Here is a 14,447-nt window from a genome sequence, read left to right as displayed (position 1 = left end):
GGACAATACTCATTCAACGAACTCTGTCATTATTTTAAAAACATTAATGTAACTTTTTCCAGGTTGAATTCAATTGCTGAACAGATGTTGTAATAGTTTGGTTAATTTGAGATGAGAGAGAAAAAGTAGGTAAAGAAAATGTGTTGAGCTGCCAACTGCGGCCATTCAGTCCTTATGGATACCTGCCAAAGTAAAACGACATTATAATACCATCATGGGTTTAAAAAGCAGTGGCTCCCTGAATGAAATATAGCCTATAGCACAGATAAAACTATAAGTAATCTAACTGACTGTGTATGAATAGCTATAGCTATGCATTAGCCTTGGCTTTTATAGTAGTAGTCTATAGCCTATGAGCTCCATACATCTCACGTACTTAGTAAAATGAAACACAGCAGTTTAGACCAACTAAAAACGTCTTATCTGGACCATAGTGAGTGAAAACGTGTCTAAATTTAACCATTTAATCCAAATAAACCTCGCAGCTATCAGCATGTAGGGCAGGCTGCGGTGCTGCTGTTGCTATGGCAACGGAATGCTGACTTCTCCTTATCGCTACTAAAGCTTATATAGTTTGCCTTTAAAACGAGTAAAAACGTCTTAAACTTGACTTTACCGTTAGAGAAATAGTATGTCTCCTCTTGTCAGCCGGTTATAGGCACCGAGCAGCCTCTTTTTAGATGTTTTTCTTGAAATTGTCGTTGGTGAGTCGTGACTTGACGCACGGTGGGAGACGTAACAAATGTAAACATGAATGAACTGGGGGCGCGCCGCGGTATGTTCCTTTTGACATGGAACGTCCACGTCCACTTTCAGCCAATCACAAGCAAGGAGGTTGTGATAGCTCTCGTCTCTGATTGGTCGATGTGCTCACTGATGAGAAAAGAAACAGACACGCAGAAAGATCCATATGGGAGGATTTGCAGGTAATGTTTTCCATCATTAGCAGGTGATTCATATAGAAAATTAAAATTATGTTTCTCTGGAAAGAAAATTCTTATTACACCTGCCCTCAAATAATATCTATCTATCTATCTATCTATCTATCTATCTATCTATCTATCTATCTATCTATCTATCTATCTATCTATCTATCTATCTATCTATCTATCTATCTATCTATCTATCTATCTATCTATCTATCTATCTATCTATCTATCTATCTATCTATCTATCGATCTATCTATCTATCTATCTATCTATCTATCTATCTATCCTTCCATTCATCTATCTATCTATCCTTCCATCCATCTATCCATTCAAATTGTACACCCATCCTTAAATGATAAAACATTTAATTTAGAACTAAATTGTAAAATGATGTCAGTTTTCAAATGTCATGTGGTTTTTAATAGGTTTTAAGCCGGTCATATGGAGGCATGTTTGGTTTGATTCTAAATAACAAATAAAGCATAAAAATTACCACTGTTTATACCGACCAATATTTGTGTAAAGGATCTCTGAGAGGACCTAAAGAGTTTGGCTCCCTCTTGTGTTTATATATCACGCTGCAGAGGAAATGTAAGACTGTTGACAAATTGGCCTACATTTCCCATAAAGCAGTCTGCCCATTGATGCCTTCAAGGACAACACGGGAAGGAGAAAGAAATTGCTCTGATTCGAGCGTGTCATATGACAACAAGCTTAACGTCCACGTTTGACTATCCCTTTGTTATTTTTTTGCCTTTTAATCAGCACCAAAATTATTTCAACAATTATCAACGTTGCCTATGGGTCGACTCAACAATGAGAGACAACGCCTCAATTTAATATTTGTTTTAAATTAAACAAAACAACAAAGGTTTTTGTCTACTTCAATACCCGGAAGTCCTGTGTCGTATTTACAATCTGGTGTTGTACAAAAGTCCGAGGCGCACCTGAAGGCGGCACCACTGTTGGTCGGACGCTGGATCTCGATGTTGTGACGAGTGTGACTGAAAACATGTGAGTTTAATGTTTTTATACGAACATTTTATCAACATTTGAGGTTCGTTAGAAAGACTTGTAGTTAAGCAACAACGTTTAATATCAACGTAATCATTATGTAGCCTAATCTTTCGGGTGCGTTTTTTGGGGGTTTTGTCTTGCTCACTTTCGGTTTCTAGTTGAGTGCGTCTTTTCTTTATAAAGCTTGTGACATTTTTAACTTTTTATAACAGATTAAACGTCATCGCCAGGTATATGTGGTGGTCTTTATTTAACGTGGCAGAATATGGGCTCTGAGAAAGTGATTTTTTGTAGTTTAACTGTAGGCCAGTGTGTAGCCTAATCAGTTTGGAATGTGCGTTTCTTTTAAAAGCTAATGACCTTTTCAAGTTTTGATAACACATTTAACGTGATCAAAGGGGAATGATGTTGTCTATATCAGGCCTAGAAAGTGTAACCTTTTTCAGCTGGGAAAGTACTTTTTTAGTGCGTAGGCTAATCAATTTGGAATCAAATTGAACTGAGATTGTAAATGCGCAAAAGCCTATGAGCCTAAAAACAACAACAACAACAACAACACGATTAAGGAAGCGCTCTCTGTCACGACTTAGGCCTTGTTATTGTGGCACCTGCTGTCATCAGTCAATCCCGTGAAATGTTGGTTTCATCATCAGTGTTTTTATTGGCAGACTGTAAGCGCAACATGGAGAGTCACACGGAGGCTGCAGCGGCAACCAGCGACCCCTCAGAGACACGCACCTTCTCCCAGGTTGTGTTCACGGACATCCCGTACTCATACCTGCCTTCAATCCACATCACATGCAGCTACACACTCACTGCCGCCTTCCAGCCCAACCCGAGGGACTGGGTGGGCATTTTCAAGGTGATAAGACGTCAATTAAAATATGATTTTATTGTTGTGATGTTTCTTAAGCAGTTTGTATTGGAACTGAATAAAACATCTTGTCTAGTTTCCGGATGAGAGTTGGCAAAAAATACCAGATGACACAATGTTCAAAGTAGAATTAAAAATATATTTTTAATTGTTTGCAAATAAGAATTAGCAACTATGGTTTTCTCTAGGGAGAGAGACAGAATACTGACTGAGGGGGAGACAGTCTCCTCAGCCAGATATATATTGGTCATTATCAAACAGAGATTGTTCTCCACGGCCATCTAAGTCAAAACATACATTCTTAGTCGAAACATACGTACTCTTACACACACACACACACACACACACACACACACACACACGCACACGCACACGCACACACACACACACACACAGAGTATGCAGTTTCAGTATCTCAGAACATAACAACTTTCACCATGAGGTCAGGTCAGAACTTTTGTTGCTTCGTTTACTTTTATTGAGATTCACAATGGCACCTGTCTAGGCAAGTTGGCAAGGCAAGTTTATTTGTACAGCACATTGCAGACACAAGGCCATTCAAAGTGCTTTACAGGGGGCAAGATTAAAATACATCAAGTATAGAGCACACATTAAAAAAGCGAATGAAAAACATGAATATAAATAAAACATATAAATAAAAGCAATAAAACATAAAAAAAATATAAAATAGATTAGAATAGAATAGAATAGAATAGAATTAAAATGACAGGTTAAAAGGGAAACAAAAAAGTTTTCAGACCCGATTTAAAAGAGCCGAGTGTTGCAGCAGACCTCAAGTCCCCTGGAAGTTGGTTCCAGAGATTGGGTGCATAGAAACTGAAGGCTGTCTACGTAAACACATAAACTTGATTATAATATTATGACTGTAATATTAATTTCCATAACAAGTTCTTCTCAAACTGTTTCAATAATGTTATGTAATAACTTTGCAATAATAAACAATTAATTATAGTTAAGGTTAAACTTGTAATTTAGTGTGAAATGTTTTTATTTAACTTATTCTAGACCGATTATTTTTTTATTTCCTATGCATAGCTATTTGCATAACAATTTTTTTAATGGGCTACCTTGCCTTTTGTTTACCTATTTTATCTCACGTACCCCCTGCACTACCCCAAATTAACCCTATAGGAAATATGAACCCCCATTTGATAATCAATTGTCTAAAGAATCTGCGTCTCACTTTTGGCCTAACCTTTTGTCATACAGGTTGGGTGGAGCACATGTAAGGACTATCACACCTTCGTGTGGGCTGAGCCATGTCTGGATGTGGTAGGAGAAAAGACTGTGGCCAGGCAAGCTGTTTTCAAGGGTAAGAAGAAACCGTTTCACTTTTACTTATTTATTTTGTCAATATGTTCATTGGCTTTTCCTTTTTTCAACAAGAACAAGAACAGTTAATACAAAAAAACAAAAAAAACAACACAAATATACAAACAATACTGCCAAACAAAAACCAATAAAATACAAAGGACAGCCGAGAGAGAGAGAGAGAAAGAGAGAGAGAGAGAATGGGGGGAGCGGTAGCCTTGGGGCAGGGTCGATAAGGAATTAAAATAAATTATAAAGAGTCCCATTTACAAGATAATTTTTCAGACCAGCCTTTGACTGTTAGGGCTATAATAGTTTCACTTTTACCTGAGTGAAAATGTTTGGTCATGTTAGTCATGACTCATGCACACTTTCTGTCACAAGTTTTCTGAATTCTCTGAGTGTGTATTGTGGAAACAGGTTAATGCCACCGTGCTTTTAAATCTGTTTTTATATTACGAGCTGTTATGACTTTACTCTGACCTTGTGTGTTGACATAAACAATCAGTGTCTTCATACCTGGTGCATTCAAATCCTCTATGTAAACTAGACCGTCTGATTTTGTTTTTACATAAAGGTTTATCAGACGCAGTTCTTCACACTATTTGCTCAGAGCTCACTGATATTTACAGTATTTACGACCTGTATGGCATGTCAGTGACGCCCTAAAATCAAATAATGACTGCTAATGATAACAGCTTTTGTGTTTTCCTTTTCAGATAGATTTAATTTAAGGTCCTGAAAAGTTGAATCTAAGATGTTAAAAGTAAATAACAAAAAATATTTAGCCACAAATATAGGGTGTTCAAACACTTTTGATTGGCATATAGAGGTTATATATTGATAAGTCAAATCGTGGAAAATGTATCAGTTACAATTCTTGTAAACTGTTAATTTTTTTTTCTTCTCAAATGTGAGACTTTACTTTTTTTCCCTACCTTATATCACTAAAAAAGTTACTATTTGGTTTTGGACTGTTTTAGACAAAACGATTTAAACAACATATAGACAGACAGACAGACAGACAGACAGACAGGCCGACAGATAAAACACTGACTAATTGACAACCTACTAATCAACAATGCTAATTAATCTCATGTTGTTGTCGTAAATCTAAATTCCGATGTGTCCGTGTCCCATCAGATTACTACCTGCCTAAAGATGAGATCGAGTTCTACCAGTTCTGCTACATAGACGTTAGCGGTACGGTGCGCGGAGCTAGCACGCCCTTCTGCTTCAGAAACACAGCAGAGAACAGCATAGACTGCAGCACGGATGATGACCTGCTCGTTATCACAACACAGGTATGTATGCATCGAAAATGGATTTTATTTGGAGCAAAAGACAGTCACTTTATATTTAAATACTCTTTTCTGTGTACATAGATAACTTCATTGGAAAGGATTTTTCAAAATCAGTTAGTAATGGCATTTTGTATAGTGAGTTCCTGTGGAGATAGTGACCGATTCTTTGTGTACAATTTATTTGGAGCTAAATAAAGTGGCCTTATCTTTTCAAAAATATCTTTCATATTCTTTTTAGATAAATAACTTCAGTTCAAATACTTTTTTTTATATGACCTAGTTTTGTCATTTTTATGAATTGCGAGTTAGTGAAAGATTATTTGTGTAAATTTGATTTGGAGCAAAACACAGTGAAGTGACTGTATATTTTGATAATAATGTTTAGATTAATAGGCTACCTTTTAAAAGAAATATTTCTTTATATATGTGCTAGTAATGTGGATTTTTCTAAACTTGGTGTGGAGTTATTGACAGATTCTTTGTGTAAACAATCTGTATAAATGTCGGTCTGGAAGCAAAAGTAAACAGAGGCTGAGTTTGATATTGACTTAATGTGTTTTTTGAACCTAGGAACAAGTGGAGCAGAGCGTACGTGAAAAGGCCGAACTGCAAAAAGACTTGAAACGTTCGATGGAGGAAAACCAAACTTTAAAAACTGCTCTAGAGACGGAACAAGTGGAATCCGCCAGCTTGAAGGTCTGCTTTTCGAATTTTAAACACACACACACACACACACACACACACACACACACACACACACACACACACACACACACTCACTCACTCACTCACTCACTCACTCACTCACTCACTCACTCACTCACTCACTCACTCACTCACAAACAATCTGTTTCTTTAGAATATTACTTGCATTTTTAACTGTTTTAGTTACTTTCTAACTGTTAACTTTTTAGACAAATAATATATTTTGCATATTTCACCAATGCCTTTGTTATTTGCACTATACTCTTTTGCTGCTGTAACATAGAAAGTTCCCCCACTGTGGGACTAAGAAAGGATTATATTCTATTATCTAAATCTTATCTTAATAGAGAAAACAGTAAGATAGCATTTGAACTTTGATGTTTGATACTGTGCTGTTTATTATTTATTCTACAGGCGCAGAATGAAACGAAAGAGAAAGAAAACTGTCAGCTGCTCAAAGACTTGGATCAGATCAAAGAGGAAAACAAAACCTTAAAAAGCACCTTGCAGCAACAACAGAAAGACAAGGAACAATTACAGGTTAGTTTTCATATTATCGTGTGAATTTTTAACTCAGTATCAGTGTGAATACTAATACTAAGTTGGGCAAAATCGTAGTTTTTTCTACCACTGGTCAATTTTGAGATTTTTGTGTTTATTTTGCTTCCATAACATTTCTTCAGTCATACTAGTATTCATATATGTTCATAATGTATGATGTACACACTGTGACATTGTTTTTTTAGGAGCAAATGAAGTTGCAGCAACAAAACACAACCGAGCAGATGAGCAAAAGCCTGATGTCAGACGGAGCAGCAAGGCAAAACGAGGTAAGATCATTTCATCACACTGCTAAACGTTTTGGCAAAAATTCACAACAACTAGTCAACATTTTTTTATTTAAATTTTAAGATTAACATTGAAAAATACATAGGCCCAAATAAAATATGTAACTTTTCAACTTTTAATTCAACATAAGTGTCTTGGTTTTGTTGCTATTAGATTATTACTACTACACCAAAGAGCAACATTGTCCCACCACCAAAACGAAGTGCTCCTCTTCTCTGCCTTACTAAATATTCAATTATTTAAAAAAAATAACTTCTTTTCAGTCCCACGCTCAGGAGAAATACGACCGCGCTGTTCTGAAGATCAACCAGTTGAAAGGAGAACGAGAGGAGCTGAGGGCCACAGTGGAGGAGCAGAGCGGGGAGAACGCTACGTGAGTCAAATATATATATATATTTTTTTTTTGTAATTTATTTTTTATTGTTTTTTAGTGTCAAATATGCTCTTTTACTATCTACTCTCATCTTAAAGGTGCACTATGAAACTTTGGGTGTGTCAGAGAAGTTAAAAATGTCTAAGGTATATTCTCATAATTGAATAAACAAATTTTACTCACAGGGAATTGGATCATTGGAACACTGTTTGAAGTTAGAAAGTTTCCTAAAAAGTTACTGTTTCACTGTTGTTGTAAATGTAAACAGATTATTCCCCTCCTCTGAAACTTCAAAGAACACCTTCAACTTTAAGAACTTGTTGCATTATGTTTTGTGGCCACTAACAGCTACTAACGTTTTGTATTGTTTGTTGTTTAGGCTGAAATCTAAACTCGGAGAAGGAGAAAGGGAACTGCTCACATTGAAAGACAACATCCAGCTCCTGCAGGTAAACACACTTTGATTTAAAGGTGCAGTGTGCCTGGAAATTGTGTGTCTGGTCTGGGTCTTTGTGCAATAAATCCATACTCATAGATCCAATATTGATAGTATTTTTATGGACATGTGGACCTGAAATTCCTATTGTAGGTCCATATATTAGTGTGTAGGTCTATATATTATGGTAAACCTTATTGTATTTTATTCTATCATTTTTTTCCCTCTTTGTGCACAGTAATACAGGTATTCACCAACATTTCACTGCACCTACTGTATGAGCATGTGACAAATAAAGCCTTTGAATCTTGAATATTTTGGCAGGTCATTATAAAGACTTATAATACTGTGACTTTTGCAGTGACATAATGTGTAAAAAAAAAGTCATCCAGGGTCAAGAAAAACATTTAAAAAAAAGTCAAATTTGGGTCCATATCAGAAGTTACATTTCCTGTGTTGAAACGTGTGTTGTACCTTGTGTCAGGTGGACCTTAAGAGCAGCGAGAAGGAGAACGAGAGGGTCTGTGCCGAGCTGCAGAGTCTGAAACTCACCGTGGAGGAAGTGAAGGGAGAGAACCAGGAGCTGAACAGGAGCCTGACGCAGCAGACAGCAATACAGAACTGTCCAGATGACGACCTTAAGGTGAGGGGACACATGTTAAAAAAGCCTTAGGAAACAATCACATGACCTTCTCCTATTCTATTAAACAATCTTTATTTCATTTATCTAGCACTTTAAAAAATAGTAAAATAAAATAACTCTGAGAGTAAAATAGATAAAATAATCAATATATAAAATTCAAGAAAATTACTAGTAAAATACAAATGAAAGTACAGGTTTATAGCAGGAATTAAGCGTGGAGATTCTGGAGAATCATTGTTGTCAAAATTATTATTTTTCGAATCAGTGAATACCTCTCGGGATCCGCTTCCTGTCTGTACTGTGTGTGTGGTCTGAAAATAAATCTGGTGTTAATACACAGCCTAGGCTCTGTAAAAAGTACACACTCTACACACTGGATTTTTTAATAGCTCACAGAGAACGGACATGTACACAAAGCACTCTCCAGAATCATCGACCCCATCTTTTTAGAAGACAAATATAGACTAACAAGTAAAATAACAAAAATTATTTTCAATAGTAATCAAAAAATAAGTTGTAAGAGAGTAAAATAATGCTAAATGCTTAAAGTTATGTCTTATTTCCATATTGTTCTCAGCTGCAGTAAAATAATAATGATGCTAAATGCTTAATTTTAAGTCATATTTCAGCTGTAAAAAAAGTAAAATAACGGTAAATCCTTACTGTTATGCCTTGATTTGATTTGATTTGATTTGATTTAGTTTATTTCAGACATCCACATACAAAACAAAATGAAAAGCATGGAAATACAATAAATATGCCTGAAAAGGAGCAGGAAGAAGTATACACTTAAACAGGAAGAAGTATACACTTAAGCAGGAAGAAGTATACACTTAATTCTATGTCATATTTCAGCTGCAGTTCCAGAGGGTTGTAGGGCAGCTCCAGGACGCTGAGAGGAAGCTGACGTCTGAAAGGGAAACGTGTCAGGACGCAAAGAGACGGTCGGAGTATCTGGACAGAGAACTGACGCAGCTCAAGGCTCAGATGGAGACTGTGTGTGAGTCATACGAGCAGGAGCAACAGAAGAGTGGAAAACACCAGGTAATGTCGATCAATATGGCATTGATTGATTGGTTGATTGATTGATTGGTTGATTGACTGATTGATTGATTGAGTGAGTGGTTGGTTGATTGTCTTTATTCCGAACATGCAAGCAATAAAAAACAAGTTTACATAGTAATATATTAATAAAAATCAAACAAAAAAAACAGACACTTTCCACAGGCTCATATCGACCTTGGTTTAGATTATAGAGACTACAAGGAACTTTTATTTTATTTTTCTTAAGATAATTTTTTTGGCATTTTTTACTATTTTATTAGACAGTTTGGAGAGACAGAGATGAAATGGAGTAGGGAGGGGGATGACATTGGTTTCTTGTAAGCTTTTTTTTTGGTCCACAACACAATACAATTAAATCAAATCAAATCAGTCATGTTGTATAATTTAGGTTTGCATTCTATGTGTGTTGAAAACTGATGCTTTGTTTTCCTTTGTAATATTTTTCAGCTGTTGCTCCTAGAAGCAATGGAAGAAGTCGGCAACAGAGACAAAGTCATCCAGGACAATGAACGCATGATCACGCTCGTGACACAAGAGAGGGAAGAGCTCGCGAGAGACAACCAGGTACGTTAGTTATTACACCAAACAATCTGGTGTTAATACACAGCCTAGGCTCTGTAAACTGGTATGTAAACAAAGGGGTCAACCATAGCAAGCATCTGGCCAATTTACAGAACCTATGTTGTGTATTAACACCTTATTTATTTGAGCGCACACACAGTACATAGTCCAGGTAGCGGATCGTGAGGAGATATTCACTGATTTTGACAACAAGCGTTCTCCAGAATCACTGACTCCAAGGGTCTAAAGGCAGGGTGTCATACTGTATGGAATGTGAAGCCCACTGAGGCAAATGTCTATTTGTGATAATGGGCTATACAAATAAAACTGATTTGATTTTGATATGATTTGATTAATGTTATATTTTCTCTGTCAGAAACTCCTTGAAGACATGGAGGGTTTGCGCAGACATGTTGCTGAACTACTCGAAACTCCGCCTAGCGATACACCTGACAACCAGCCCGGTAACCAGCCTGGCAACCTGTATGACGACCAGCCCGGCATCAACTCACCAGCTGGTAACACTGCAGACTCCGGTGCCTGGCAACAACCGGGCACACCGGAAGAGCCAGAGAACATTTATGAAAACATACGTGAGTAAAACGCTCCAAAATTATACTTATTTTTATTTGCTGTTTTCAAAGCAGGAAAAGACCAAGAAACGTTCAATTCCACTTTGTTTTATTGCAATATGAAGGGCAAGTTCCCTTTAAGAAAAAAATCTGAATTAACCCAAAGCGGTGTAGATAATTTTTTTTACCTGAGGTTTTGAGATGCCGTCAGCCAAAGTACAATGGAGGCGATTTGTTGATTGTTGTGTTCGAAGGAAGGTTAACTGATTTCATTTTCATTTAACTTTTATTTATTCTCGAGAGACCAATTGAGGGGTGACCCTCATTTACAATGACGTCGAGTTAGTTGACAAAGTTTTTACAGAAATGATTGCCTGGTTACTTGAGATAAACCTTAAACATGACATTAGTGTTGGCTGATATGAAAACACACACACACAGGTGCATCTAAAAAAAAATCTGAATATCACGGAAAATATATTTTTTTTCTGCAATTTAATTCAAAACGTCAAACTTTCGTATACGCTAGATTCATTACAGATAAATATTTCTTTAATAGTTTAATAATCTGAAGATTGTTATTATTAACATATGTGTCTGTCCTTGCAGCATCTCTCAATGCAGAACAAGTGGACGAGGTGAGTCAAATTATTTCTTAAGAGTAATTCATATTTGTAAAGTGAGGAGGCTATGACCTTTCATAACACCCTAATGAGAGGAAAACACCCTCCCTGCCTTAATGTTGATCTCTGCCTTCTGACACACACACACGCGCACACGCACACGCACGCACACGCACACGCACACACACACACACTCGGATCACACACTCATCTGTTTACAGTTTATTTTGGAAGCGGAGCTCAAAACATAATCCAAGTCCCAATATTTTGTTACCACCAACATTCTATTTCTGTTTTTTTTTTTTCTGCAGGCATCTCTAGTTTGCCGCCATTGCCAGGAGATCTTCCCTTGCATAACACAACAGGAGCTGGAGCAACACGAGCAGAGTCACAGGATTTGTCCATTCTGCACCATGATCTGTGACAACATGGAGCAGACGGTGTTTGAAGACCACGTATACAGCCACGAGATTTGAAGATGGAGGATGCCATGCCACACAAGGGGTTAAAAAAGGTTAAAGGTCACTAATTATGCTAGAATTTTTTTTTACTTTTTAATGGTTTTTCAACATAAATTTGGTTTCCGGTCTGATTAGATTATCTTATCTTTTAAGGTGTTGAAAAGGTTAAAGGTAACTTATTAAGTGAAAAAAAAACACTTTTTAATGGTTTTTAATACATTAATATGGGTCTGGAGACTCCTAAAGTATGAGAAAAAAACAACCCTCTCTTTTTCCTCTACGTCTATCTTTCTGAAAACCTGCTGTGTTCGAAAAACCCCGTTAAGATTTTTTGCACATATGATGTCATAAAGGGAATCACCAACCAAACTTAACACTATCTCCACCTTGTGATAAGCTCACGGATACGGGCAGTTAGATTCAGGGCCAATCAAAGCAGACTTCACTCTTTTGGAAGGCGAGGTTTAAAATGGAGCATTTTAGACAGATGCTGAAAAGAGTATTTTTCACCAAACGCACTGTGAGAAATGTAAAGTTTTTTTTTGGACTCTACACCATTAAAACAGTTTCTAATATATGCCCACATTACAATTCTGAACCTTATAACAAGCATAATGTGACCTTTAAGGGAAAAATTTACTTAAAAGAAGTTGGTTGATCACGTGTAAAAAGGACCATACTGGTATTTTTGCACGTGTTGCATATAATACAGTATAATATAACTGTTGGGACACTTTCCAAAGCATACTGGAGTGTGTACACAGCCATTAGTGTGTGTCATGTCTTTTGCAGTACACAGTAGGAATCAGCTGACTGAGACATGAAACCTTTTGAGTTTCATGATCTGCTACCAGTGAACATTGCGTCCTTATTTATTTTGGGCAAATGTATTTATCTCTCTCTCTCTTTCTCTCTGAGCGCCTTAGTAGCTTAGTGGTTACTGCGCATGCCACATAGTCTTCTTGACAGAGCTGGTTTCGAATACAGCTAGTGAACTGTGTAGCATTTTTTAATGCCATGATGCCTTCTCTTTCCCTCTGTGCCTAAAACTATTCAAAACAGATGAAAAAAGCCACAAAAAATATCTTCAATTACATTTTTTCTTTTTTTTTTAACTCATCACTGATAATGATGCATTTTAAAAGTAGAGAAGCTTTTTGACCACACAACTGAGCTGGATATCGTTTCAAATGTTTTCGATATTCGGCCCTATAAGATTGTTTTTTCTGTATTGATACCCAAAAGTATAAATCCCTTAAGAGGCCAAAGATATTGACAAATATTGAATGTTGTCTAAACACAAGCGAATATAGTTTTCCTTCACAAAATATCCTAAAATTTGATACTGCAAGTTTCAAACCTATGAAATTAGATTTTTTTTTTTTTTGCAATAAATGGACTGCTTGGAGAGTAGAGAAATCTTTTTTTTTCTGCATATGGTATTGCTTTGAAAAAATACACAGCAGTGTTGTCTATATAATTTAAAGTTAAAAAAAAAAAAAAAAAAAGCTCAAACAATAGAATGAAAGTAGCTTAAATCTTCATTTAAAATAAACCATGGCACATTTAAAACTCAATATATTAGCCAAAACGTATGACTTACTTTACAGTATCGCTTTGCACTATAACCAGATTATGCAAATTTAAGTGTTAAATTACCTGAAATTCTGTTTTAATTTAGAATATATGAAAGGACTGAATGGTTGATTTGAGGCGGAGCAATGTAACAAGTGTATTTATGTCAAATGGATGAATGTAAAGTGTTTCGAAATGATCTTGCTGATACAATAAAGAAAGAGGTATAACTGGGAAAATGAGTCTTTTCTTTAAAATGTACAGTCTATACATGAAAAATAAATCAAGAGTGACATGTTTTGCACTTATAGAATTATCCTTAAACACCCTTACACAATGATACCAGGAAGACAACAATTCAGTCCATGTCCACAGACACGTAAAATAAAAAAAAACACACATTTTCCGTTTCTTAAAATCTCCATTTTCCCTGTCTCCACAAATACAGTAATATAGAAAATGTTCTAATAACTCCACTTTAACCCCTGGTCGACCCTCAATTGATCTTTCGAGGATAAATTAAGAAAAAATTTAAACTTTGGGACGACTTTTCAAAACTCTCCGGTTTTTAGTGTCTCCGGTTGTAAAGAAAAAAGTTACAGTAACCAAAATACCTCTATACGTGTGTGGACAAACATGACCTGAATATCATATGGGATGTTTTGGAAATCCGATTTCTTTCATTGACTGTTACAATATAACTCGTTGCATAGTCGGGGTAGACTCAGGAGCACATCAAGAAAAGTATCCCCTCCATGTGTATACAGCTCTGGAAAAAATGAAGAGACCACTCCAAATTGTTCAGTGTCTCTAGTTTTGCTATTTATAGGCATATGTTTGAGTAGAATGAACATTTTGGTTTTATAATATAAACTACTGACAACATTTCTACCAAACCCTAACCCTCCAAATAAATGTTTTGACATTAAGAGCATTTTCAATAAGTTATGTAGAGATGAAGATTTAAAAAAAAAATCCAGACTGGTCTCTTAATTTTTTCTGGAGCTGTATATATGATGCTCAGGAGACACATGAGAGAAAGTTTTCCAGAAAATGATCTCAGAGGGATTTCCCCAAATTGTCCTAAGCAGCAACATGAGCCTCCTAGCCCCCTTGCCCCCCCCTCC

At 36.3% G+C, this 14,447-nt stretch overlaps 1 protein-coding gene across 1 annotated transcript; it reads left to right on the top strand.

Annotated features, from left to right (window-relative positions):
* The first annotated feature begins 1,882 nt into the window (after window positions 1-1,882).
* calcoco2 (calcium binding and coiled-coil domain 2) lies at window positions 1,883-13,276 on the top strand. The gene is made up of 15 exons (XM_080049487.1): window positions 1,883-1,944; window positions 2,616-2,809; window positions 4,052-4,154; window positions 5,297-5,457; window positions 6,028-6,153; window positions 6,577-6,702; window positions 6,909-6,992; window positions 7,275-7,384; window positions 7,764-7,833; window positions 8,305-8,463; window positions 9,319-9,507; window positions 9,976-10,092; window positions 10,466-10,682; window positions 11,271-11,299; window positions 11,596-13,276. The coding sequence occupies exons 2-15, from the start codon at window positions 2,630-2,632 to the stop codon at window positions 11,758-11,760; spliced, it is 1,836 nt and encodes a 611-aa protein (XP_079905613.1). The 5' UTR covers window positions 1,883-1,944; window positions 2,616-2,629; the 3' UTR covers window positions 11,761-13,276.
* The last annotated feature ends 1,171 nt before the right edge of the window (window positions 13,277-14,447 follow it).

The sequence above is a fragment of the Ammodytes marinus genome, assembly GCF_949987685.1.
Source record: "Ammodytes marinus genome assembly, chromosome: 20".
In the NCBI taxonomy this organism is placed as follows: Eukaryota; Metazoa; Chordata; class Actinopteri; order Uranoscopiformes; family Ammodytidae; genus Ammodytes; species Ammodytes marinus.
This window is presented reverse-complemented; position numbering and strand designations above follow the sequence as displayed.

Excerpts from the sequence above, each read along its gene's own strand:
- calcoco2 (XM_080049487.1), top strand. The coding sequence starts at position 2,630 with ATGGAGAGTCACACGGAGGCTGCAGCGGCAACCAGCGACCCCTCAGAG. Across the intron at positions 6,993-7,274 it reads GAGCAGCAAGGCAAAACGAG|TCCCACGCTCAGGAGAAATA; the intron begins GTAAGATCATTT and ends ACTTCTTTTCAG. Across the intron at positions 10,093-10,465 it reads AGCTCGCGAGAGACAACCAG|AAACTCCTTGAAGACATGGA; the intron begins GTACGTTAGTTA and ends TTTCTCTGTCAG.